Below are 26,532 nucleotides of genomic sequence, written 5' to 3' on the forward strand. Positions count from 1 at the left end.
GGTTTTAAGGTGTTTATTGTCATGGTGTAAAGTAGATGGGTAAAACAACACCCTACTTCCCAAGGCAGGCCTGAGGTTGAATACCTTTTGCAAGGAGGAGTGTCTGGGAAGGAGATTTTATTGGCTAAGTCCTCCAGGTCTTTAGGTACCTCATTAAAATGGAGATCAGTCCTGAGACTACAAGGCTATGAACTGTGGTTATGTCCTTTACCTGTGGAGGGGCTTGGGGCATTGCCCTTACTTGATTGATGGCTACAAATCTATGGAGGGCTGTTGGGGGCTATAGCTATGTGACAGAAGCCAAGTGCCCAAGTGTGGAGCAAAACACCTTCCATGCCTTCAGGGTCACCGGGATTTCTAGCCTGTACTCTACCAGGAACCAGACTACCTTTCACGGTCCTACAATATTCTAACAGAAAAAAAAAATACTGAAATAGGGAAGGGATGGAAAGAAAGAAAGGAAAATGGGGGGGGGGAATATTAGGGAAAAAAAGAATTCTCTAATATAGGACAGAATGTACAAGTCAGCTCACAGATTTTGACAGCCCTTGACGCCCTGTAAAAATCTATCATATTCCAAAGTTTACTCTTTTTTGAACTTGAAAGCTACCCATATCTTCTCAAAATGCCAGAACTTCTGTAGATATGACTTAAGATCCACAAAGCTCATAGCCTGAGTATTAGCTTCACAGTGAGAGCACAGACATGAGTCGCATAACATTTCACATATAAATAGAACTGGACCTCACCTGGATCCAAGGAGATGTTAAAATTTCAATAATTCTTTGAAAATTCTTCATGAAACCTATGAATGTCTCATCATTGTAGTCAAACCAATGCTGAAAAATGACAGCAGAGATCACATTGCAGGGCACACAGGCCAGAAGGAAGCTAGGGTCACAGGGAGTCCCTAGAACAAAGTAGTTAGAAGTTGATATACAGCCCATGTACAGATTAAATTTTCAAATTAAAGCACCTAGGAGTATTAGCTACCTATAAGGAATCATCACTGTGTGCTCCACAAGCCTAAAAGACACTTTATTCTGTGCTCCCAAAATAAACTATCTAATGTTCTCCACCTAATTTGTGATCTACAGATACTCTCTTTTTTCACAAAAGCTCCATAAGTCCTCATTCAAAAGAAGAAAAATATGAATTTAAATCAGGTAAAGTTGTATAAATGTGTGCAATTTAAATCTAAAGGTAGACTGTTCCTTATAGTGTCTTATCAAATCTTAACAATTCAGGGGTCCAGGTTAGTTGAGACTACTGGTCTTCCTATGGGGTCACCCTCCTCCTCAGCTTCTTCCAGACTTTCCCTAATTCAACCAAAGGGGTCCCCAACTTCAGTCCAATGGTTGGGTATAAGTATCTGCCTCTGTCTCAGTCGGCTGCTTGTTGGGTCTCTCAGAGGACAGCTATGGTAAGCAGCTCATGTCTGTAAGAACACCATAGCATCAGTAATAGTGTTAGGCCTTGGTGTCTCCCTTTGAGAAGAATCCCAACTTGGGCCTCTCACTGAACCTCCTTTCCCTCAGTGTCTTCTCCATTTTTGTCCCTGCAGTTCTTTTAGATAGGAACAATTCTGGGTTAGAATTTTTGACTGTGGGATGGCAACCCCATCCCTCCACGTGATACTGTGTCTTCCTACTGGAGGTGGACTCTACAAGTTCTCTCTCCCCACTGTTAGGCATTTCATCTAAGGATTCTTTCACCTCCCATGTCTCTGATGCATTCAAGAGGGCCCCCTCACCTTCTATTTCTTGAGGTTGTCTGTTTCCACTCATTCTGCTGGCCCTCAGGGCTTCACTCCTGGTCTGCCCTGACCAATACCTGATCATGTTCCCCTTTTTCCATCCCTCTCCTCTCTCCTACCCAGCTTCCTCTCTCCCTCTGCTCTGCATGATTGCTTTCTTCTCCCTCCCAAGTGGGATTGAAGCATTCTCATTTGAACCCTCCCTAGACCACCATCTTAATCAATATAAAATTATCAAAGCACTAGTCCTGTCCTGAATTTTCACACAACTGTCAGAACATTACCCTGATCTCCAGAAAGTATCATTATGTGACTAATGAACCCATCCACGTGTTTTCAAATGTGTGTCACCTACACAGTGCCTCTGTGTTTTGTCAACCCTCATACTATGTGAAGTGCTTTTGGAGCTGCTTGTGAGGAATCTGACATTAGCCAAGGACAAGGAAATGTGCTTCAGCCAGGAATCAGACATTTGGGCCATACAAGGAAGTAATTTCAGGCAGGAATCTAAATCTTAGGCTAGAACAAAGAAGTAGGCTTCAGGCATGAAAATAACTTTGGGCTAGGACAGGTAAGTAGGCTCAGATGTTTTGATCATCCTGATAATCCCTTAAAAACAGTGATCAAGGGAGTGATCATGGGACTTTGTTTATTGCCTTGCTTTTATTGTCTTGCTTGTTCCTTGACTATTTGCATTTATTGTCTTATTAGTTCCTCAACCTAGAACTGACCTTGATACTTGCATGTAATTAAAATGGTATAAAAGCAGATTGGGAAAAAATAAACTGGCCTTCAGCCTCAGAACTGGCTGGGGTCATGCTACAATATTGTCTAATTGTCTGTTTTCTTTTTAATCCTCACTCCTGCACTGGAGAACCTGTAGACTGACTGAGCTGACCTTGCCAGATGGTGCCTCAACATTGGAGCTCCAGTAAGAGGGGTATAGTGAAGGAATTGGAAGTGTGCCCAAAGGAAAGTAAAGAAGATTTGGGACAGTGGTGATAAACCTTGTAGAATGGGGCAAGGTGATGGTAAAATGTATTTTGTGTATGTGTTTAGAGTTATGCTAAAATCTAAAGAAGTGAAGATAATTCTCATAGATGTGTTTAGTCTTTGGACCCTGACTAAAGATAGTTTACTCCCTAGACATGAGAGAGAATGAGTTTGAGAAAAGCAGTCCTCGCCTACTATCTCGGGATGTTTTCACAAAAGAGAAGGCAAATAAACATAAACTGTCTCAGAGCTCTCCTAGGAACAGGCAGAGGTCAGGAGATGTCCTGCCTCCTCTCTGGTCCTACTGGAGAAATTCTTCGTCTTGGTTTGGGATCCCTTAGGTAAGATATCTGGGTACCTTCAGGACATCTAGTTCTCTTCCCTCTGTCTGTCGTTTGTGCTTGGTGCACCAATCTGTCTGTGTCTGTCAGTTTATGTCTGTGTCTTTGTTTCATTGCTTGAATGTTCTCTTTGATGTTCAAAAGAAAAAAATGGTTAATACTTTTTCTGCTGGTTGTTCACCTCCTTGATTAAGTTTTAACTACTTTAAAAAAGAAAGGAAGAAAAAGAAAAGGCAGTTTCAATTGGCCTTTGGACCCCTGCACCTGTAGTTAGGAGTCTAGCACAAGGACTTGTACCTAATCAATTATGGCAAATGGATGTTACTCATATTTCTAATTTTGAACAATTAAAATATGTACTTGTAACTATTGACACTTTTTCAGGCTTTCTAGTTGCAACTTCTTTAACAGGAAAAGCAACCAAACTAAAAATGTAATTAGTCATTGCCTACATTGTTTTTCTATACTGGGTTTTCCAAATCAGATTAAAGCAGTAATGGAACTGACTATTGTAGTTAAGAATTTGAGATTTGCTGTTGATACTTTAATATTACTCATATTACTGGGATTCCTTATAATCCTTACGAACATGGTATTGTGAAACAAGCCCATGGAACTTTAAAACACTATCTTCATAAAATAAAAAAAAGGGAAAATTAAGTCTGTGTACACCATAATGTATTTAAATCATATTCTTTTTATTAATTTTTTAAAAAAGAAATTTGGCTAGGCATACTTATGCCCAGGTGAAATGGAAGGATACACTTACTGGCATGGCATGATCCTGATCAGATATTTAATATGGGGAAGAGGGCATGTTTGTGTTTCTTCTGCAGGATGCTGTGGGAGCATGCTAGCTGCCAGAGTGATTGGTTAGACATGATAATGATGAGACAGAGAATGATTCTGACCATGAGCTGGCTGAGTGCTTTGACAATGGTGACTGGGAAGCTGTATTTGACATATGTTCCTGAGCCACCTTTGCCTGCCTATATTCCCAATTGGACAAGCTGCCTTGCCTCAAGCTTTTAGACCTGTGGGACAGAGAATCAAATGGGAAGTTACAATGACTCTTCTATTTTCCTTTAATGTAACCAGTTATTCTGACTCAATCATGGACTGGTATAGAAATTAATCCAATATTGAAAATGATAGTCTTCATTTGGAAGACTGGCTCTGAACATTTCCAGAGACATAGTTGAAAGTTAGCTGTAGTTCCTTTGCAAGATATGTCAGCAATAGATAAAATTGGGATAGTATCTGGATTTTGAACAAGTGTTAGTGCATGTGTTAAAGCACCTAATGTTTTATTAATTGGTCATGTTAAAAATACTTTTGTTTCTTCTACAGTATTTAATGTGAGTTGTATTAATTGTACACTTTCTAATTGTGTCAGTGTGTTGAAACCTGGCATGTCTGTTATGGTGGTCTATCAACTAGCTTTTGTCTTATTGCCTGTAAGTATTACAGGACCTTGATATTCTGAAAAACTTGCAAGTATTGGAAGAAGTGAGTCAGGTTGTAAGCAGAAGCAAGAGGGTAGTGGGCTTGATTATTACTGGTATAGCAGCTTTAATTACATTAATAGATAGCAACACTGCTTCCACAATTGCTTTGACACAAGAAGTTAAGACAGCTACATTTGTTAATCATTCAGCAAAAAATGTTATTAATGTTCTGAGTATTCAAGAGGATTTAGGTATGCATTTGGAACAATGAATTTATGCACTTTATGATACTATTCAAATTATTGGAGAGGAGGTTCAGAGTCTAAATGTAAGGAGCCATCTCAACTGCCATGCCAAATACCAATGGATTTATATTACTTCTGAAATTTACAATGACAATCACTATAATTGGGAAAAAGTTCAAAGACACTTGCAGGGTATTTAGTATAATTCGAACACCTTTCTACATGTTTTAGTTTTACACACTGAAATTATGAATTTAAAGAATGCTGCTCCACTGAACTTTGATCCTGCAGATACTGCTGATAAAATTATCCATGGCCTGAGGTCAGTATTTCCATTTTGGTCAAACCTTAGGAATTATATATATAGCTTGATCATGCTAGCCCTTTTTGTCCTGGGAATAATTTTATTACTGCCCATCATGTTAAACCTTCTCTAACAATATCAACATGTTGGTCGCCAAAGTACATGGCTTGAAACTAAATATAGACCCCCCCCCAGACAGAGGTATTAATGAACAGACTGGCAAGCCAAGGATGGGTAAGATTCTGCACAGAGCCTTACCAACCTAAGACATAAGTGCATTGCTTTTGATAATGCATATTTCACAATGGGTGAGGAAGGCATTCTTGGCAGAACAACCTAAGACAGGCTCAGTTTGTATATAAAATAAAAAGTGGGGAGATGTGGAGAGCTTTGGGGGCTTCTTGGCAGGAATCTGACATTGAAATGGGCTTCAGCCAGGGATCTGACATTGAGCCATGACTTCTACTGATGATAATAGAGAAATTTAAGAAGGACATAAATAACACTCTCAAGGCCTAGACCCAGTCCTTCTTTAACTTTCTTCAACCGATTTGAGATGGTTAGCCTGTGAGTTATGGGACTATAGCAAATTCATAGCTTGGAGTTTATTGTTAGGGTGTTTTCTATATTTTATTTAGAAATAGCTGAGTGGAGTTAACGAACAACAGTCCAGATTACCTTACATGGATAGTTGCTTTTCAAAACATCAGAAGTCCACAGAATTGACGTTACAAACATTTCTGTAGTAATGTTCATTTTGATTAGAGACCTGTCTGCTTCTGACAGATTTCTGTATTGGATTCTAAGAAGAAATTGAGCATCTTTGGAGTTACTCCAGTTGTGGTGAAACAGCTACCAGGCAAGAATTGCCTCTTTCCATCTACAGACAAATTATTGTCCAGAAAAGAACACACTTGCAGAATAGTCAACTGATTATATCTGCCTAGACAGAGTAATCAGCCCTTAATAATTCTACATCAGGCCAGGCGGTGCTGGTGCACGCCTTTAATCTCAGCACTTGGGAGGCAGAGGTAGGTGGATTTCTGAGTTCGAGGACAGCCTGGTCTAAAAAGTGAGTTCCAGGACAGCCAGGGCTACACAGAGAAACCCTGTCTCGAAAACAAACCAAAATAATAATAATAATTCTGCATCACTAAGGTCTGTCAGATGATCCTGGGCCAGAAGATCAGATGCTCCAATGTTTTGTAGTATAGGTAGTGTCCAGGTGTTCAGCGGTCTCTATAAATTGGCTAAGTTTTAGAAGCTATGCTTTGTGCTTCCCATAATTTTAGTTAACTCAGTCATTCTGGATTGCTGATGGGGTTGAAAAATTATAGTCTCATAGCCAATCCTGGCTATTTACCTTGAGAGAAAAGATTTGAGTGGATGGTTTTCAGCTGACATTCATTCTAAAGCCAAGAAAAAAGCCAGGTTCAGAACTGTTTTAGTTAGAAGAGATGACAGAGGTTCTGGTTAGTCAACAAAATAATGGACTGGGTATTAGGACTATCTTGTACCTCACTGGTACAAATTGGCATAACTACGCTCTAATTGCATTTTGAGAGAAAAGGGTTTTTTTTTAACAGGAAGGGTGATATGTAGAAGGAGCTAAGGTGGGAGGGGTACCGAGAGGAAGAGAAGGATTAAGAAGAGGAGGAGAAGAAGGAGAGGAGAAGCTAGGTGATGAGAGAGAGAAAGAGAGAGAAAGAGAGGGGGATATGGAGGCAGTTGTTCACATGTCTCCACCAGTCAAAGATAGTTGATATATCTAGGCTGGGTATTAGGTTACACTTCTGATTGAGCATTACCAAACTTATAAAGCCTTTCATTAACATTTATAAAAGTGTATAAAAGCAAAAAGGAAAAGGGGGCATGGGATAGGGGTTTTCTGGGGGGGAATGAAGAAAGAGGATGGCATCTGAAATGTAATAAAATATCCAAGAAAAAAAGAAAAAAAGAAATTGAGGATAACACAGGTAAACAGGTAGAAGCCATTAAAAAAGAAACACAAAAATCCCTTAAAGAATTACAAGAGAACACAACCAAACAGGTGAAAGAATTGATCAAAACCATCCTGGACATAAAAATAGAAGTAGAAACAATAAAAAAATCACAGAGGGAGACTAGCCTGGAGATAAAAAACCTAGGAAAGAAATCAGGAGTCATAGATGCAAGCATCACCAACAGAATACAAGAGATAGAAGAATCTCAGGTGCAGAAAATACCATAGAAAATATTGATACAACTGTCAAAGAAAACACAAAATGCAAAAAGTTCCTGACCCAAAACATCCAGGAAATCCAGGACACAATGAGAAGACCAACCCTAAAGATAATAGGTATAGAAGAGAGTGAAGATTCCCAACTTAAAGGACCAATAAATATCTTCAACAAAATTATAGAAGAAAACTTCCTTATTTTAAAAAAAAGAGATGCTCATAATCATACAAGAATCCTACAGAATACCAAATAGACTAGACCAGAAAAGAAATACCTCCTGTCACATAATAATCAAACCACAAAATGCACGAAACAAAGAAAGAATTTTAAAAGCAGTAAGGGAAAAGGCCAAGTAACATATAATGGCAGACCTATCAGAAATACATGAGACTTCTCACAAGATACTATAAAACCAGAATATCCTGGACAGATGTCATATAGACCCTAAGAGAACATAAATGCCAGCCCAGGCTACTATACCCAGCAAAACTCTCAATTACCATAGATGGAAAAAACCAAGATATTCCACGACAAAACAAAATTTACACAATATCTTTCCACAAACCCAGCACTACAAAGAATAATTGCAGGAAAGCTCCAATACAAGGAGGAAAATTATACACTAGAAAAAACAAGAAAGTAATCCTCTTCCAACAAATCCAAAAGAAGATAGCCACAAAAACAATGCCTCCACTATTAACAAAAATAACAAGAAACAACAATCTCCTCTCCTTAATATCTCTTAATATCAATGGACTCAATTTCCTAATAAAAAGACATAGGCTAATAGACTGGATACATAAAAAGGACCCAGAATCTTGCTGCATACAGGAAACACACCTCACTAACAAAAACAGATACTACCTTAGATTATAAGGCTGGAAAATAATATTTCAAGCAAATGGTCCTAAGAAACAAGCTGAAGTAGCTATTCTAATATCAAATAAAATTGACTTTCAACTAAAAGCTATCAAAAAGGATAAGGAAGGACATTTCATACTCATTAAAGGAAATGTCAACCAACATGAACTCTCAATTCTAAACACCTATGCACCAAATGCAAGAGCACCCACTTTCATAAAAGAAACCTTACTATAGCTCAAAGCACACAGTGCACCTTACAATAATAGTGGGAGACTTCAACACCGCATTCTCAGCAATAAACAGATCATGTAAACAGAAACTAAACAGAGATATAATGAAACTAACAGAAGTTATGAACCAAATGGACTTAACAGATATCTATAGAACATTTCACCATAAAAAAGAATATACCTTTTCCTCAGCATCTCATGGTACCTTCTCCAAAATAGACCATAAAATTGGTCACAAAACAGGCCTCAACAGATACAAAAAATTGAAATAATCCCATGCATCCTATCAGATCACCATACACTAAGGCTGGTCTTCAATAACAATAAAGACAAAGGAAAGCCCACATTCACATGGAAACTGAACAGCACTCTACTCAATAATAATATGTTCAGGGAAGAAATAACAAAAGAAAATAAAGCCTTTTTAGAATTTAATGAAAATGAAGAAACATCATACCAAAACCTAAGGGACACAATGAAAGCAGTGCTAAGAGGAAAACTCATAGCTCTAAGTGCTTACAAAAACAACCTGAAGATAGCATATACTAGCAGCTTAACAACACACCTGAAAGCTCTAGAACAAAAAGAAGCAAATACACCCAAGAGGAGTAGATGGCAGGAAATTTCAAACTCAGGGCTAAAATCAACCAAATAGAAACAAAAAGAACTATACAAAGAATCAATAAAACCAGGAGCTGGTTCTTTGAGAAAATCAACACCATAGATAAACCTTAGCCAGACTAATCAGAGGGCAGAGACAGTATGCAAATTAATAAAATCAGAACTGAAAAAGGTGACATAACAACAGAAGCTGAGGAAATTCAAAAATCACCAGATCCTACTACAAAAGCCTACACTCAACAAAATTGAAAAATCTGGATGAAATGGACAATTTTCTAGACAAATACAAGGTACCAAAGTTCAATCAGGAGCAGATAAACCATATAAACAGTCCCATAACCCCGAAAGAAATAGAAGCAGTCACTAAAAGTCTCTCCACCAAAAAGAGTCCGGGACCAGACAGTTTTAGTGCAGAATTCTATCAGACCTTCAAGGAAGACCTAATACCCATTCTCTTCAAACTATTCCACAAAATAGAAACAGAATGAACACTACTCAATTTGTTCTATGAAGCCACAATTACGTTCATACTTAAACCACACAAAAACTCAACAAAGAAAGAGAACTTCAGATGAATCTCTCTAATGAATACCGATGCAAAAATACTCAATAAAATTTTCACAAACTGAATCCAAGAACACATCAACACAATTATCCATCATGATCAAGTAAGCGTTATCCCAGGAATGCAGGGTTGGTTCGATATACAGATATCCATAAATGTAATCCACTATATAAACAAACTCAAAGGAAAAAACACATGATCATATCACAAGATGCTGAGAAAGCACTTGACAAAATACAACATCCCTTCATGTTAAAAGTCTTGGAAAGATCAGGAATTCAAGGCACATACCTAAACATAGTAAAAGCAATATACAGCAAGCCAGTAGCCAACATCAAACTAAATGCAGAGAAATTTGAAGCAATCCCACTAAGATCAGGGACTAGACAAGGCTGCCCACTCTCACCCTACCAATTCAATATAATACAGGAAGTCCTAGCCAGAGCAATTAGGCAACAAAAGGAGGTCAAAGGGATACAAATTGGAAAGGAAGAAGTCAAAATTTCACTCTTTGCAGATGATGTGATAGTATATTTAAGTGACCCTAAAACTTCCACCAGAGAAATCCTAAACCTGATAAACAACTTTAGCAAAATGTCTGGGTATAAAATTAACTCAAACAAATCAGTAGCCTTCCTCTACTCAAAAGATAACCTGGCTGAGGAAGAAATTATGGAAATGACACCCTTCACAATAGTCAAAATAATATAAAATACATTGGTGTGAATGTAACCAAGCAAGTAAAAGACCTGTATGACAAGAACTTCAAGCCCCTGAAGAAAGAAATCGAAGTAGATCTCAGAAGATGGAAAGATCTCTCATGCTCATGGATTGTAAGGATAAATATAGTAAAAATGGCTATCTTGCCAAAAGCAATCTACAGATTTAATGCAATCCTCATCAAGATTTCCACTCAATTCTTCACAGAGATATAAAGAGCAATCTTAAAATTCATTTGGAATAACAAAAAACCCAAGATAGCGAAAACTACTCTCAACAATAAAAGAACTTCTGGAGGAATCACCATCCCTGACTTCAAGCTGTACTACAAAGCAATAGAGATTAAAAGTGCATGGAATTAGAACAGAGACAGACAGGAGGATCATTGGAATAGAACTGAAGACCCAGAAATGAACCCCTATACCTGTCGTCACTTAATCTTTGACAAAGGAGCTAGAAACCATCCAGTGGAAAAAACACAAAAGAGGTGGAACTAGACCACCCCAGAAGGAGTCTCCCAGAAATACTCTCCATCATGCCTTGTTCACTTTTAACTTTCTAAATCTGAAAGCTCATGGCAAATCTGCTACTGACTCTGGCATCACTGAGACCAATAAAAATTATGCCACAGCTATGTGGAAAGAGCGTTTTACGCTTAAATGGAATGGCCCAAACCCACTTCTCATATGGGGCTGAGGATTGATATGACTGTTTGATACCACAGAAGGCACAGCTAAATGGCTGCCAAAAAAGATTAAAGAAATAAATACATACCCCCACAAAGCCAGGCTCAATTATAAATAAGATGAATAACAATTGATATCCAGAGAAGAGAAATCTCCCTGATCATTCCCTTCTTTTTCCTTTCCAGGTAAAAAATGAATCACCCATGATGTCTGCTGTTAGTTCTAATCCTGATGCTGGCCTCCAGACTTGTACTACTCAGACCTTTGATGGGCCATTGACAAGGATATCAAACCACTAGAGATTGACATCACTAATCTGAAGAAATCCCTCATTTCGATGTCTGAAGTTATCTCCAAAAATTGCAAAGGACTTTATTAAACTTGATTTACTCTTTTACAATAGAAAAGACCTTGTACAGCCCTAGACTCTGTACAGCCCTTAAAGAAAAATGCTGATTTTACATAGACAAGACAGGGATGGTTAAAGAGAGCATGAAAAAGGTCAGAGACATTCATCCTAAAGCCAAAAAAAAAAAAAAGCCAGGTTCAGAACTAAGTGTTTTAGTTAGGATAGATGACAGAGGTTCTTGTTAGTCAACAAAATGATGGACTGGGTATTAGGACTATCTTGTACCTCACTGGTACAAATTGGCATAATTATGCTCTAATTGTATTTTGAGAGAAAAGTTTCATTTTAACAGGAAGGGTTATATGTAGGAGGAACTAAGGTGGGAGGAGTACTGAGAGGAAGAGAAGGAGTAAGAAGAGGAGGAGGAGAAGGAGAGAAGAAGCTAAGTGATGAGAGAGAGAAAGAGGGGGGAGACAGGGAGGCATATGTTCATGTATCTCCATCAGTTAAAGATAGTTGATATATCTAGGTTGGGTAGTGGGTTACACCTCTGATTGAGCAATACCAAAGTTATAAAGCCTTTGATTAACATTTTTTTTAAAATGTATAAGTGCAAAAAGGAAAAGGGGGCATGGGATAGGGGTTTTCTAAGGGGGGATGGGAAAAGGGGATGGCATATGAAGTGTAAATAAAATATCCAATAAAAAAAAGAAAAAGGTCAGAGAAGGCCTTGAGAAAGGACAGAGACAGAAAGAGAAAGTTGAGAGCTGGTATAAGAATTGGTTTTCAACCTCTTCACAGTTGCCAACCCTACTTTGTTCCATCTTGAGATTATTAATTGGATTATTTTTGCTCATTTCTTTTGGTCCCTGGGCCTTAAATAGGCTGACTAACTTTGTGAAACAACAGATAGATAATTTGGTAGCAAAACCTATTCAGATACATTATCATAAGTTATTTATGGAGGACCACGAGACTCAAGGTGAGGTTGTTACTCTATCCAGGGTGTTCCCAAAACACATCTCCACCCTACCTAAAAGAGGGGACTTCTGCCCCTAGACCAAGCAGAGAGGGGCCACCCAGAACCCCCTCTGACTGGGGATCTGAAATCTTCCTTAGGCTGCAAGGCTAAGCACTGCAAGGGAATATGAATAAAAGTTAAAAATATGTTTCTGGGTTCCCTGAGAGACAAGCCTGACTGCATAGTGGTTGATGTCAAAAGTATCCCCTCTCCAGGAAAAAGACATCGGGGTGGGTATAGCCCTCATGCCTCAGTGGACAATGACAGGAAGACTAGAGCCATTACAAGATCCCCTTTTATTACTGGAGGTCAGGGCTCTATCCCCACCTTCACAAGATTAGAATTGCCATGGCCCTTCTATACTTGAAGAAGAAAGGAGATGTCAGAGGCAGTCCTGCTTATACACTGAAGGCCTAAAATCAGCCATAGGCCTAAAATCAGCAATAGGCCTGACATACATGCCTGTTAACACAAAGTCTTGGGTCTCTGTAGAAAAACACTGAAACAGATGCCTAAAAGCTATTGTCAACAGGTAGCTTTTGTGGAAATTTACCATCCTGAGTAGTCACAGACCTTGTATATAGGTAGCCTTGGTGGATAGTACCAGCTTAGATAAGGACAAGTGAAACATAGGCAGAGTCATATTGACCTGTCCCCTGAACCTTCATCCAGCCTATACCCTGTTCTGAAAGATATCTGTATTCCCCCTGAACACCTATGCTCCTGCATTATCCCCTTCCCCCCACATCTTGCCTTATTGTGTTTATAACCCCTGTATGAAAAAGTAAAAATTATGATTTGATTTAAAAAAATTATCACAGGCTAGACAGAATGGCTGTCATCAAGAAATCAAATAACAGCAAACACTGGTGCAGATATACAGAGTAAGGAACCCTTACTCACTGCTGGTGGGAATGTAATTTTTGTTGTCACTGTGGAAATCAGGATGGAGGGTCCTCAAAATAAAGTGGAAATCAAACTAAAAAACGAAAAAGAAAAAAAAGAAGCATTGCAATGTTTTATCAAAGTAAGCACATGTGACATGTATGAAAAAAGGAAGCCCACATTTTGCACACTGTAGCAATAAACACATCATTCATATTTTTAAAAAATCAAACTTAATATTTGGATGTAATGTTGTATTGTTAATCAGTTTATAAAGTGTGTTATTGATCCCATGTAAGCAATACATTTTATTAGTGATCACTAGAGACAAGGGAGTGACAAAAGGAACAGAAAGGAGCCTGAATTATTTAGTGGCTGATGAGTAGTGTCTGGGTACTAAAATAGAATAGAAAATGACATTAAAATCTAATATACATTAATCAAAATTTAACCAAATGTAAAGAAGAATGAAATCACTTTGTGGAATAAGAGGGGAGAAAGGCCACTGAAGAGGAAGAAGAGAGTAAGAAGGAGAAGTTAAAGAAAGGGAATAACATGTATTTAAGAAGAGATGGGGTTACTGAGAGAGAAAGGGAATTAGTGAGAAAGACTGGAAAGTGAGAGCTCAGTGAAGATATTAAAATTTGAGCAATGGTTGCACTAACATGACATAATGAAATGTTTTTTCTATGTGATTGTTGAGTTATTTTCAAATTTTACAAAACTATTCATGGATTCATAAATACTTCTAGTTTTTTTTTTTCAGTTTTCTTTCCTATTTAGCTTAGTTGTCTCTTGTGCAGTCCTGGATGTGTCCCTACAAAGAGCCATACCTAACCCTTGGCTTTCTTTACTGAGTAATGGTGATTGCATTTTGCCAGAAAACTTGTCTCCCTGGCCAATCAGAGCTTCTTTCAATGCTTCATATCCATGCAGCACCAGAGTAGGCTTCATGCCCAGATACACAGTGAACACAGGACCATACTTTTCGGCTAGCTGAAAACAGAGCAGAGTGAACAGTGAAGGTGATATTCTCATTCATACCAAACAGACATGTTAATATTTTCCAACCCATTAACATTAGATGCCGTAGTCTAATAATAAATGACATTTAAATGGCCATTATCATTATGCTCTTGCTAACATTGCTGTTACTGCTTTTCTATGCAACAGAGAATGTGACAGAGAATATGATACATAAATTGCTCAAATTTTACTTTTCCCTTTTCCTGTCAAACCGACATTTGCATCAGATTTTGCTTCCAGCCCATTCTTTGGGAGGGGGGGGGTATTATTTTATTTATATTTCAAATGTTATCCCCTTCCAGGCTTCCCCTCCACAAACTCCCTAACCTGTCCCCCTCCCCCTACCTCTAAAAGGAAGTCCCCCACCCACCCACTCCTGCCTCAGAACCCTAGCCTCTATAGGCCCAATGGGCTTCCCTCCTATTGATGCCAGACAAGGCAATCCTCTGCTACATATGCAGCTGGAGCCATAGGTCCCTCCATGTGTACTCTTTGGTTGGTGGTTTAGTCCCTGGGAGCTTTGGGGGCTCTGGTTGGCATTTTACATACAGTCACTTCACTGTAAATGAGTTATCATCTCCTGCCATCCATTCCCCATGTAATCTTTATGCTGAGGTCTCTGAGTTTTAATGAGTACTGAGAACACAGCAGGATGGATGCCTCCTCTCCAGGCTCTACCGTCTATAAGGCTTTATATATTCCACTCACTTTTAAAATCAGCTGCATATACAGATCATGATGCCTAATGCCAAGTAGCCATTTATGACAGCTTAATGCAATCATAGTCAACTAACTTGTAAGGGAGGAATCATGACAGATTAAAGAAATAGTAGAGTTCAGAGAGATTTTAAAACGTGTCCCAAGTTATAAGTTAACTCAGAGCTTGTAGGCCAGGAAGAAGAAACTGTGGGTACACTGGCTGCTCTGATGACTATTTCATGGAAAAGATACATAGATTTCTGGCTATTCCTTCAGTCTTCAGAAACTTGCTACCACGTGAATCAATGACAGAGAAGTCATCAGCTAATTATCCAGAAAATATGAGAACTTTCAGAATTACTGAATCCTTGCTTATGTCCTTGACTTCAAATCATTGTATCTTCTAGAAAAGGGTAGAATTGAGAACTTATAAATTAATAGATTTCATGATTAAACATAATTCTACCTGCACTGAAGTTCATCAGAGAATAATTACTGAAGGGGACCTAACACAGGATGTGAACATTGACTTTTCTGCTTCTGGCAGTGACACAGGTGTATAAGTTGTCTTGGGTTTGTATTAAATTTTTTGTTTAAGTCTTGAACTTGAGAGATGGTTCCATATATAAAGCACTTGCTATGTTCACATAAAACCAGGCACAGTCTTGTGTACAAGCAATCCTAGTGCTCCCACGATGAGAAGACAGACAGGAGAATCCTCGGAAACTCACAGCCAGCTATCCTGGGATACACAGCAGTAATTGACAAAGACACTGTCTCAAATAAGGTAGCAAACAGGACAAAACCAAGTCTGTCTTCTGACTGCCCATGCTCACTATAGCATATGTGTCCTCACACTCAATAATAGATATGCACATGCATATGCATGCATGTACATTATACACAGGCACATTCACTCTTCACTTGGACCTTCAGCTGTCTGTTATAAATGTAGGACAAAATTTATCACTTTGCCATCAGAATGTAGCTGCCTCCTTCAACTTAAGTTGTAGTTCAGTTCTTACTAGAATCTGAGTTCAGGCTAGGTAAACATTCAAATGTTTATCCGATGAGGCTAATCCTCATGCTTCAAGGTTCAAGCCATCAACCTGACTCTGGTCCTTTTTTCCATTTATTTATTCATGTTACATCCTGATTGCTGCCCTCCTTCCCAGTCCCCCTTCAGAGTCCCTTTCCCCATCTTCATCCCCTCCACCCTGGTGTATCAAGTGTGTACAAGGTTAGGCTTTAGGGACAGCCCCCCACTCTTATTGTTTGGGAATTCACATTGGAAACATCGACTACATATGTGCCAGGAGCCTAGGTCTAACTTGTGTTTGCAACCAAAGTTATTATAGGCTTACATATTCTAATACAGAGATTCTAGAAGCCTTCAGTTGTTGTCCTATACTAGTAGGAACAGCAGAGCTCTGCAGGCAGCTCACTGAATAAAGAAAATATGCCCTAACCAAGGGAACTCATCTCATAAGAAACAAAATACCACATCCAGAATCACAAGAGAAAGCCCTTGACAAGTGAGCATTGTCCTCTGTTCTCAAATGCCACTAGGTTCCTCAACACTGATATAGCTGCACTGTACAAATCTCTTAAGATTTACCTTTGTTTTTTAATCTGTATAAAACCTCAAGACTGTCACACCAAAGAATGTCTATGGGTTTCTCTATATCAAAGTGGCCACATTGATATTAAACTGCCTTGTCTTGCTGTACTATTAACTTCAATACCTGTACTTCTTTTAAGACAAGTGGATAAAACTAGTCAGTTGGGACTTCAAGTGTTAAGTTTTCTTCTCCTTTGATAACATCCACATAGAATCTAAGACCACATGTTATTTACTAATGAGTGTAAGACAAAATCTATCTCTTTTATCTACTACTCCCTTAAAATTTTTGATACAACAAATGAATTTATTTGTTACTATTGTTTCATGTTATTTAAAATGTTAGTCAAAAAGGATTTTTTATAGAATTTAGGATGGCTAAATGTAATCACAAATGTCTAGCTCTTTGACTTCTTCCCAGTTTCTTGGTTCTTACTTTTAAAAAAACAAAAACTAACAAACAAAACAATGCTCCTGTATTAAATATCATGAAAATTCAAAACTCATGGTGAAATTTAGACTTCCTTTCTCTCAGGATCTGTACTATAATTTCATGGGGAAGAAGAAGGAGGGAAAAACCTGTAAAATTGTAAGCAAAAAACCTTAATTTAAAACATATAACTTGCCAGGCAGTGGTGGCACATGCCTTTAATTCCAGCACTTGGGAAGCAGAGGCAGGCAGATTTCTGAGTTCGAGGCCAGCCTGGTCTACAGAGTGAGTCCAGGACAGCCAGGGCTACACAGAACAACCCTGTCTCAAAAAACAAACAAAAAAAAGTATAACAAAAAGTTTAATGGTTAAAAGTCTAAACATGGGTAACCTTAATTTGCTATTGCATGCTTAACTGTATCTTGAATTCAATTATTATAATCTGTATTTTAGACTAAGAAGGCAACAATAGGTCTACAAAATATTTTAGATTTCTATATTGAATTTCTATATCATAAATTTTGTTTTAAAAATAAAAATTTTAAATAAAACACAACATATGTTTAATAAATAATATATATATTTGATAAATAAAGTTTACAAATTTCTAAGTTCTACTCAGGTTAACAATAACTGATTTAAAATATAAGTCTAGCTTCTTTGTCTTTGTTAATATTTACTTATTTGCATAAACTGAGTCATACAGGAAACTATAATATACTGTAATTATATGCTATAAAAAATCAGAAAAATGAGATTTCCTTTCTCTCACTGGATCATATTCATGGATTAAATGTTTATTTTACTGCCAGAAGATTTTCAACTTACATTTTTAAGACTAAAACTTGACTGGGAAAAAACTACCAACTCCTAATTCTATAAAAGCTACTAACTTACTGGAAACTGGTAAAAATATCTAAAACACACAAGTTAATATTCAATCACCATATAAATGATCAAATTCTTTCATGTTCTCAAAATTCTTTTCATAGTGCATGGTAAGTAGAAATATAATTCATTTTCATGAATGAGCTTTACTTAACTTTCTGTATTAATCAAAATTAATCCTAAAGCAAGTAACTAAAAACAAACAAAATATTTAAAAGTAAAGTCTACTTAATAAGTTAAACAATACCCCTCAGATTTCTCAAATATCTGTTGTATATTCCATGTAAAATGTTTAATTAAAAAATAACTTTATATCACTAGGCTACACAGGCACCAGAATACCTAGGTCAGGGTGGTACTAGAAGCCCCAGAGGCAACCTAAAACTCCAGAGGTAACACATGTGACAAAAACCCCAGTGGAGACATCTAACTGAACCTGAAAACTCACTGGTCATCAGACTCCAGGCCATTTAGACCAGAAAACTGAGAAGAAACAAAAACCAAGGGAAAACATCCAAAAAATGCACATCTAACAAAGATAGAATTAGAAAACAGCACCTAAACCTAGAATAACCCAAAAACCCAGATGACAAAAAGCCAGCATAAGAATACAATCAACAAAAACCCAAGCAACAAGGCACCACCAGAGACCAGCTCTTTTAATACAACAAGCCCTGGACATTTCAACAGCAGTTAGTTAGAAAAAAATGACATTAAATCCAATCTTATAGAGGAAGCTTAAATCCCAGGTGCTCTCACAAGCCCATGATCATAAGAAAAGCCACAACATCTTCCCCAACACCCAGGGTAACTGTGTCTCCCAGGATCCAGGGATGCAGGAAATGATGCTCAGCCAGACACACAGGTTTCTTCCAGTTTACACCTCTGCCCAGAGCAAACCCAGGGCTGTTATCTACCCACACATCCTTGAACAAAACAGGCCTCAACAGATATAAGAAGATTGAAATATTCCCATTCATCCTATCAGACCACCATAGACAAAGGCTGATCTAGAGAAACAACAAAGCAACAGAAAACCACACACACATTGAAGCTGAATAATGCTCTATTCAATAACTTGGTCAAGGAAGAACTAAAGAAAGAAATTAAAGACATTTAGAATTTAATGAAAATGAAGGCACAACATACCCAAATTTGTGGGACACAATAAAAGCAGTGCTAAGAGGAAAACTCATAGCTCTGAGTGCCTCCAAAATGAAACTGGAGAGAGCATGCACTAGCAGCTTGACAGCACACCTGAGCTCTAGAACAAAAAGAAGCAAAAACACACAAGAGGTGTGAAATAATCAAAATCAGAGCTGAAATCAACCAAGTAGAAACAAAAAGCACTGTACAAAGAATCAACAAAACCAGGAACTAGTTCTTTGAGAAAATCAACAAGATAGATAAACTCTAAGCCAGACTAACCAGAGGGCACAAAGATAGTATCCAAACTAACAAAATCAGAAATAAAAAGAGAGATATAACAACAAAAACCGAGGAAATTTAAAACTCACCAGATCCTCAACAAAATTGGAAAAACCTGAATGAAATGGACAATTTTCTAGACAGATACCAGGTACCAAAGTTAAATCAGGATCAGATAAACCGTATAAACAATCTCATAACACCTAAAGAAATAGCAGCAGTCATTAAAAGCCTCCCAACCAAAAAAAAAAAAAAAAAAAGCACCCAGGACCAGATGGTTTTAGTGCACAATTCCACCAGACCTTCAAAAAAGACCTAATACCAATACTCTTCAAATTATCCCACAAAATAAAACCATCTGCTCCTGTTGTTGTTGTTTGTTTGTTTGTTTGTTTGTTTTTGTTTGGCTTATACATAAACCACACAAAGACCCAACAAAAAAAGAGAACTCCAGACCAATTTCACTTATGAATATTGATGCAAAAATACTCAGTAAAATTTCTGCAAACCGAATCCAAAAGCATATCAAAACAATCATCCATCGTGACCAAGTAGGCTTCATCCCAAGGATGCAGAGATGGTTCAACATACATGAATCCATCAATGTCATTCACTATATAAACAAACTCAAAGAAAAAAATCATATGATCATCACATTAGATGCTAAGAAAGCATTTGACAAAACTCAACACCCTTTTATGCTAAAAGTCTTGAAAAGATCAAGAATTTCAGGCCAATACCTAGACATAGTAAAAGCAATATACAGCAAACCAGTAGCCAACATCAAACTAAATGGAGAGAAACTTGAAGCAATCACACTAAAATTATGGACTAGACAAGGCTGCCCACTCCCTCTACCTATTCAATAGAGTACTTAAAATTCTAGCTTGAGCAATTAGACAACAAAAGAAAGTCAAAGAGATACTTAATTAGAAAAGAAGAAATAGCCTTTTGGCTGGAGAAGACACATAGCTGGTCTGCTCCTGTGAAGAAACCATATCCTGAACCTTCCTAGAGCAGCTGACCAGTGGTGGAAAAAAGAGCAGCAGGATTTCAGGATCCAAGAGGCAGCCCGAGTTTCAGGAGCTCAATCACCCAGGAGCTCAGGATCACAGGATTACAGAAACAACTGAACTCTGAGGAGTTCTGACACAAGCAAGATAACTGGAAGGACAGGCTCCAGTCAGGGACAGTGAATGCAGGTAGCACTAGAGATAACCAGATGGCAAAAGGCAAGCACAAAAACATAGGCAACAGAAACCAATGTTACCTGGCAACATCAGAACCCTGTTCTCTCCCATCATAGCAAGTCCTGGAAACCCCATCACATGGGAAAAGCAGGATGTAGCCTTTGGAACCTTGGACCTTCTCCTGTATGTGGGACCCACAGGCATGGAACACCTTGCCCCAGGACTCTGCCGCTGCTGAGTTTGTTCCCACAACCCACATTCATAAAAGAAATTTTACTAAAGTTCAAAGCACACTTTGCATCTCACACAATAATAGTGGGGGATTTCAACACACCACTCTCAGCAATGAAAAGATCATAGAAACAAACTAAACAGAGAAACAGTAAAATTAAGAGAAGTTATGAACCAAATGGATTTAAGGATATCTATAGAACATTTCACCCTAAAAAAAAGAATTTAACTTTTTCTCAGTACCTCATGGTATTTTCTCTAAAATGGACCATATAATTGGTCACAAAGCAGGCCTAGACAGATACAAAAATAATGAAATAATCCCATGCATCCTATCAGATCACCATGGATAAGGCTGGTCTTTAATAATAACAAAAACAATGGAAAGTCCACATGCACGGGGAAATTGAACAACATTCTACTCAATGATGACATGGTCGAAGAAAGAAAGAAAGAAAGAAAGAAAGAAAGAAAGAAAGAAAGAAAGAAAGAAAGAAAGAAAGAAAGGAAAAGAAAGAAAGAAAGGAAAAGAAAGACAGAAAGACAGACAGAAAGGAAGGAAGACAGAAAGAAAGACAGAAAGAAATTAAAGACTTTTTAGAATTTAATGGAAATGAAGACTCGTCATACCAAAACTTATGGGACACAATGAAAGCAGTGCTAAGAGGAAAACTCATAGCTCTATGTGTCTACAAAAAGAAACTGGAGATAACATACACTAGGAACTTGATAACACACCTGAAAGCTTTAAAAAAAAAGAAGAAGAAGAAGAAGAAGAAGAAGAAGAAGAAGAAAAGGCACCCAAGAGGAGTAGACACAGGAAATAATCCAACTCAGGGCTGAAATCAACCAAATAAAAAAAGAAAGAACTATACAAAAAATCAACAGAACCAAGAGCTGGTTCTTTGAGAAAATCAACAGGATAGATAAACCCTTTAGCCAGACTAACCAGAGAACACAGAGACAGTATCCAAATTTAAAAAGTTAGAACTGAAAAGGGAGACATAACAACAGAAACTGAGAAAATTTTTTAAAAATCATCAGATCCTACTACAAAAGCCTATACTCAACAAAACTGGAAAATCTGGATGAAATGGGCAATTTTCTAGACAGATACCAGGTAACAAAGTTAAATCAGGAGCAGATAAACCATCTAAACAGTCCCATAACCCCTAAAGAAATAGCAGCAGTCATTAAAAGTCTTCCCACCAAAAAAAATAAGCCCAACACCAGATGGTTTTAATGCAGAATTTTATCAGACCTTCAAGGAAGGCGTAATACCAATTCTTTTCAAACTATTCCACAAAATAGAAACAGAAACACTACCCAATTCATTCTATGAAACCACAATTACACTTATATTTACACCACACAAAGACCCAACAAAGAATGAGAATTTCAGACCAATCTTCTTTATGAATATTGATGCAAAAATACTCAATAAAATTCTTGCAAACTGAATCCAGGAACACATCAAAACAATCATCCATCATGATCAAGTAGGCTTTATTCCAGGAATGTAGGTAGGGATGGTTCAATATTTGGAAATCCATCAGTGTAATCCACTATATAAACAAACTCAAAGAAAAAACACATGATCATCTCACTAGATGCTGAGAAAGCATTTGACAAAATTTAAAATCCCTTCATGGTAAAAGTCTTGGAAAGATCAGGAATTCAAGGCCCATATGTAACCATAATAAAAGCAATATACAGAAAACCAGTACACAACATCAAATTAATGCAGAGAAACTTGAAGCAATCCCAATAAGATCAGAGACTAGATAAGGCTGCCCACTCTCTCCCTACCTATTCAATATAGTACTCTAAGTCCTAGTCAGAACAATTAGACAACAAAAAAAGACAAAGGGATACAAACAGGAAAGGAAGAAGTCAAAATATCACTATTTGCAGATGATAAGATAGTATACACATCTGACTGCAAAACTTCCACCAGAGAACTCCTAAACCTGATAAGCAACTTCAGCAAAGTGGGTGGATATAAAATTAACTCAAACAAATCAGTAACCTTCCTCTACTCAAAAGATAAACAGGCTGAGGAAGAAATTAGGGAAATGACACCCTTCACAATAGTCATAAATAATATAAAATACCTTGGTGTGGATCTAACCAAGCAAGTGAAATATCTGTATGACAAGAACTTCAAGTCTCTGAAGAAACAAATCAAAGAAGATCTCAGAAGCTGAAAAGATCTCCCATGCTCATAGATTGGCAGGATTAATATAGTAAAAACAGCCATCTTGTCTGAAGCAATCTACAGATTCAATGTAATCTCCATCAAAATTCAAACTCAATTCTTTACAGAGTTAGAAAGGGATATTCTCAAATTCATTTGGGAAAAAAAACTCAGGGTAGCGAAAACTATTCTTAACAATAAAAGAACTTCTGGGGTAGTCACCATCCTTGACCTCAAACTGTATTACAGAACAATAAGATTAAAAACTGCAGGATACATGCAGGAAGATCAATGGAATAGAACTGAAGACCCAGAAATGAACCCACACACCTATGGTCACTTTTTCTTTGACAAAAGAGATAAAACCATCCACTGGGGGGGAAAAAGACAGCATTTTCAATAAATGGTGCTGGTTCAACTGGCCGTCAGCATGTAGAAGAATGCACATCTATTCATTCTTATCTCCCTTTACAAAGATCAAATTCAAGTGGATCAAGGACCTCTACATGAAACCAGATACACTGAAACTAATAGAAGAGAAAGTTTGGAATAGCCTTGAACACATGAATACAGGGAAATTTTTCCTGAACAGAAAAACAATGGCTTATGCTCTAAGATTAATAATAGCCAAATAGGACCTCATAAAATTGCAAAGCTTCTATAAGGAAAATGACACTGTCAATAGGACAAAACAACAACCAACAGATTGGAAAAAGATCTTAACCAATCCTACATCATAATGGAAATTGGTCTGAATTTTCTTTCTTTGTTGGGTCTTTGTGTGGTTTTAGGTGTAAGTGTAATTGTTGCTTCAATGAACTAATTGTGTAGTGTTCCTTCTGTTTCTATTTTGTCAAATTGTTTGAAGAGTATTGGTATTAGGTCTCTTCAAAGGTCTGATAGATTTTTCCACTAAACCTACTGGGCTCTCTTGTCTGACCTTTGTGGGAAAGGATGTGCTTAACCCTGCATGACTTGATACACTAGGATGGGGAGATACCAGGGTACCCCTACCCTCTCATAGGGAAAGTGGAGTGGGTATAGAGGGAGGGACTCTGGGAGGAGAAACTGGGAGGTGGCAGTGATCAAAATATAAAATGAATAAGTAAATTAGTAGAAAAATGACACAGGCTAACAGAATGAATGTAGAAACAGGATTCATCATTCTGCTGCATACAAGACACACATTCCACAACATCAAAGATAGACATTTCCTCAGAGTAAAAGGCTATAAAAGGGTTTTCCAAGCAAAAGGACCCAAGAAGCAAGTTGGTGTAGACATTCTAATACCTAAAAAAAATAGACTTTGACCCAAAATTAATCAAAAGAGATGGAAAAGGGCTCTTTAAACTCATCAAAGGAAAAATCCACCAATGGTGTGGTGTCTCAATCCTGAATATCCATGCACCAAATGCAAGGGCAGCCATATTTGTAAAACAAGCATTACTAGAGCTTAAATCACACATTAAACCCCACACAATAATAGCAAAAGTGTTCAACACCCCACTATTACTAATGGACATATTATCCAGACAGAATCTAAACAAATAAGTGACTAAACTAATGGCTATTATTACTCAAATGGACCAAACAGATACCTACAGAACATTTCACCCAAACACAAAAGAATATACCTTCTTCTCCAAATGTCATAAAACCTTCTCCAACAAGCCTCAATAGATACAAGAAAACTGAAATAACCCCTGTATCTTATCAAAACACCATGGATTAAAATGACTTCAACAACCACAGAGACAACAGAAAGCCTACAATATTGTGGAAACTGAAAAATTCTTTACTCAATGATCACTAGGTCAAGGAAGAAATAAAGAATAAAACTTAAAAGACATCCTAGACTTCAATGAAAATACTTAAACAACATACCCAAACTTGTGGGACATGATGAAAGTGGTGCTAAGAGAAACATTCATAGCATTAAGTACCTCCATAAAGAAATATTCTCATATCAGTGACTTATCAGCATACCTAAAATCTCTAACAGCAAAAAAAGCAAACACACTCAGCCAAAATAGATGTCAGAAAATAATTCAACTCAACACTGAAATCAATAAAATAGAAACAAATAGAAAAATACAAAGAATAAACAACACAAAGAGTTGGTTCTTTGAGAAAAATCAACAAAAGAGAAAAATCCTTATCCAAAGTAATTAAAAGGCAGGGAGAGCACATCAATTTTTTTAATCAGAAATAAATTGGGGGCATAACAACAGACACAGAGAAAATCCAAAGAATTATAAGATCTTACTTCAAAACCTGTATTCTGGAAAATCTAAAAGAAATTGAATTTTTTTAATAGACACTACTTGTAAAATTTAAATCAAGACCAGTTGAACAATTTAAATAGACATAAATCCTCAAATGGAATAAAAGCAGTCATTAAAAGGAAAAAAATAGAAAAAAATCAAAAAGCCCAGGGCAAGATGGTTTCGATGCAGAGTTGTACCAGAATTTCAAGGAGATAGTACCAATACTCTTCATATTACTCCACAAAATAGAAACTGAAGAAACAGTAAAATTTATTTTATGAGCCCCCAGTTACCCTGATACCTAAACATACAAAGACTTGCCAATGAAAGTTAGTTTCAGTCCAATTTCTCTTATAAACAATGATGCAAATATACTCAATAAAATAATTAGAAACCAAATTAAAGAGGACATCAAAGGCATTATCCATTATGATCAAGTAGGCTTCATCCCAAAGATGCAGGAATGATTCAACATATGAAAAAATCTATCAATGTAATCCACCATATAAAAAAAATGAAAGAAAAACATGAGATCATCTCATTAAATACTAAAAATATATTTGACAAAATCCAACTTCCCTTCATGATAAAAAGCCTTTGAGAGATAAAGGATATAAAGTACATTCCAAAACACAATAAAGGCAATATACAGCAAGTCAATAGCCAACATCAAATTCAATGTGGAGAAACTTAAGGAATTCCACTAAAATCAGGGATAAAAGAAGGCTGTGTCTATTCAAAATAGTACTTGAAGTTTTAGCTAGAGTAGTAAGACAACAAAAAAAAATCATGGGGATACAAATTAAAAAGGAAGAAGTACTTTGAGTACTGCTGTTTGCAGATGATGTGATAGAACATAAAAGTGACCTCCAAAATTCCACCAGAGAATTCCTACAGGTGATAAAGACCTTTGGCAAAGTTGATGAACACAAAATTAATTTTAAGAATCAGTAACACATTTTTATACAAATGATAAACTGGCTAAAAAAGAAATAGGGAAAACAATATCCTTCATGATAGCCACAAATAATATAATATCTTGGTGTACTCTAACCAAGAAAGTAAAAAATCTGTATGACAAGAACTTCTCCAATTGTTAGGGGAACCACATAGAGACCAAGGTACACACCTACTGCAAATGTGTAAGGAGCCTAGCTCCAGCCCCTGCATGTTCTTTGGTTGGTGGTAGCATCATATTTAATGCAATACCTATCAAAATTCCAAAAAAAAATCTTTACAGACATCAAAAAAGCAATTCTCAACTTCATATGGAAAAACAAAACACCTGAGATAGCTAAAACAATCCTA

At 37.1% G+C, this 26,532-nt stretch overlaps 1 protein-coding gene across 1 annotated transcript in view; it reads right to left on the reverse strand.

Moving 5' to 3' along the window:
- Nucleotides 1-26,532, reverse strand: part of LOC117695924 (cytochrome P450 2C70-like) — a 66,450-nt gene that overhangs the window by 23,958 nt on the left and 15,960 nt on the right. The window contains 3 exon segments of the mRNA XM_076932073.1: nt 750-910; nt 14,081-14,239; nt 15,445-15,478. Of these exon segments, the coding sequence (XP_076788188.1) occupies nt 750-910; nt 14,081-14,239; nt 15,445-15,478 (354 nt within the window).

The sequence above is a fragment of the Arvicanthis niloticus genome, chromosome 1 (genome assembly GCF_011762505.2).
Source record: "Arvicanthis niloticus isolate mArvNil1 chromosome 1, mArvNil1.pat.X, whole genome shotgun sequence".
Classification (NCBI taxonomy): domain Eukaryota; kingdom Metazoa; phylum Chordata; class Mammalia; order Rodentia; family Muridae; genus Arvicanthis; species Arvicanthis niloticus.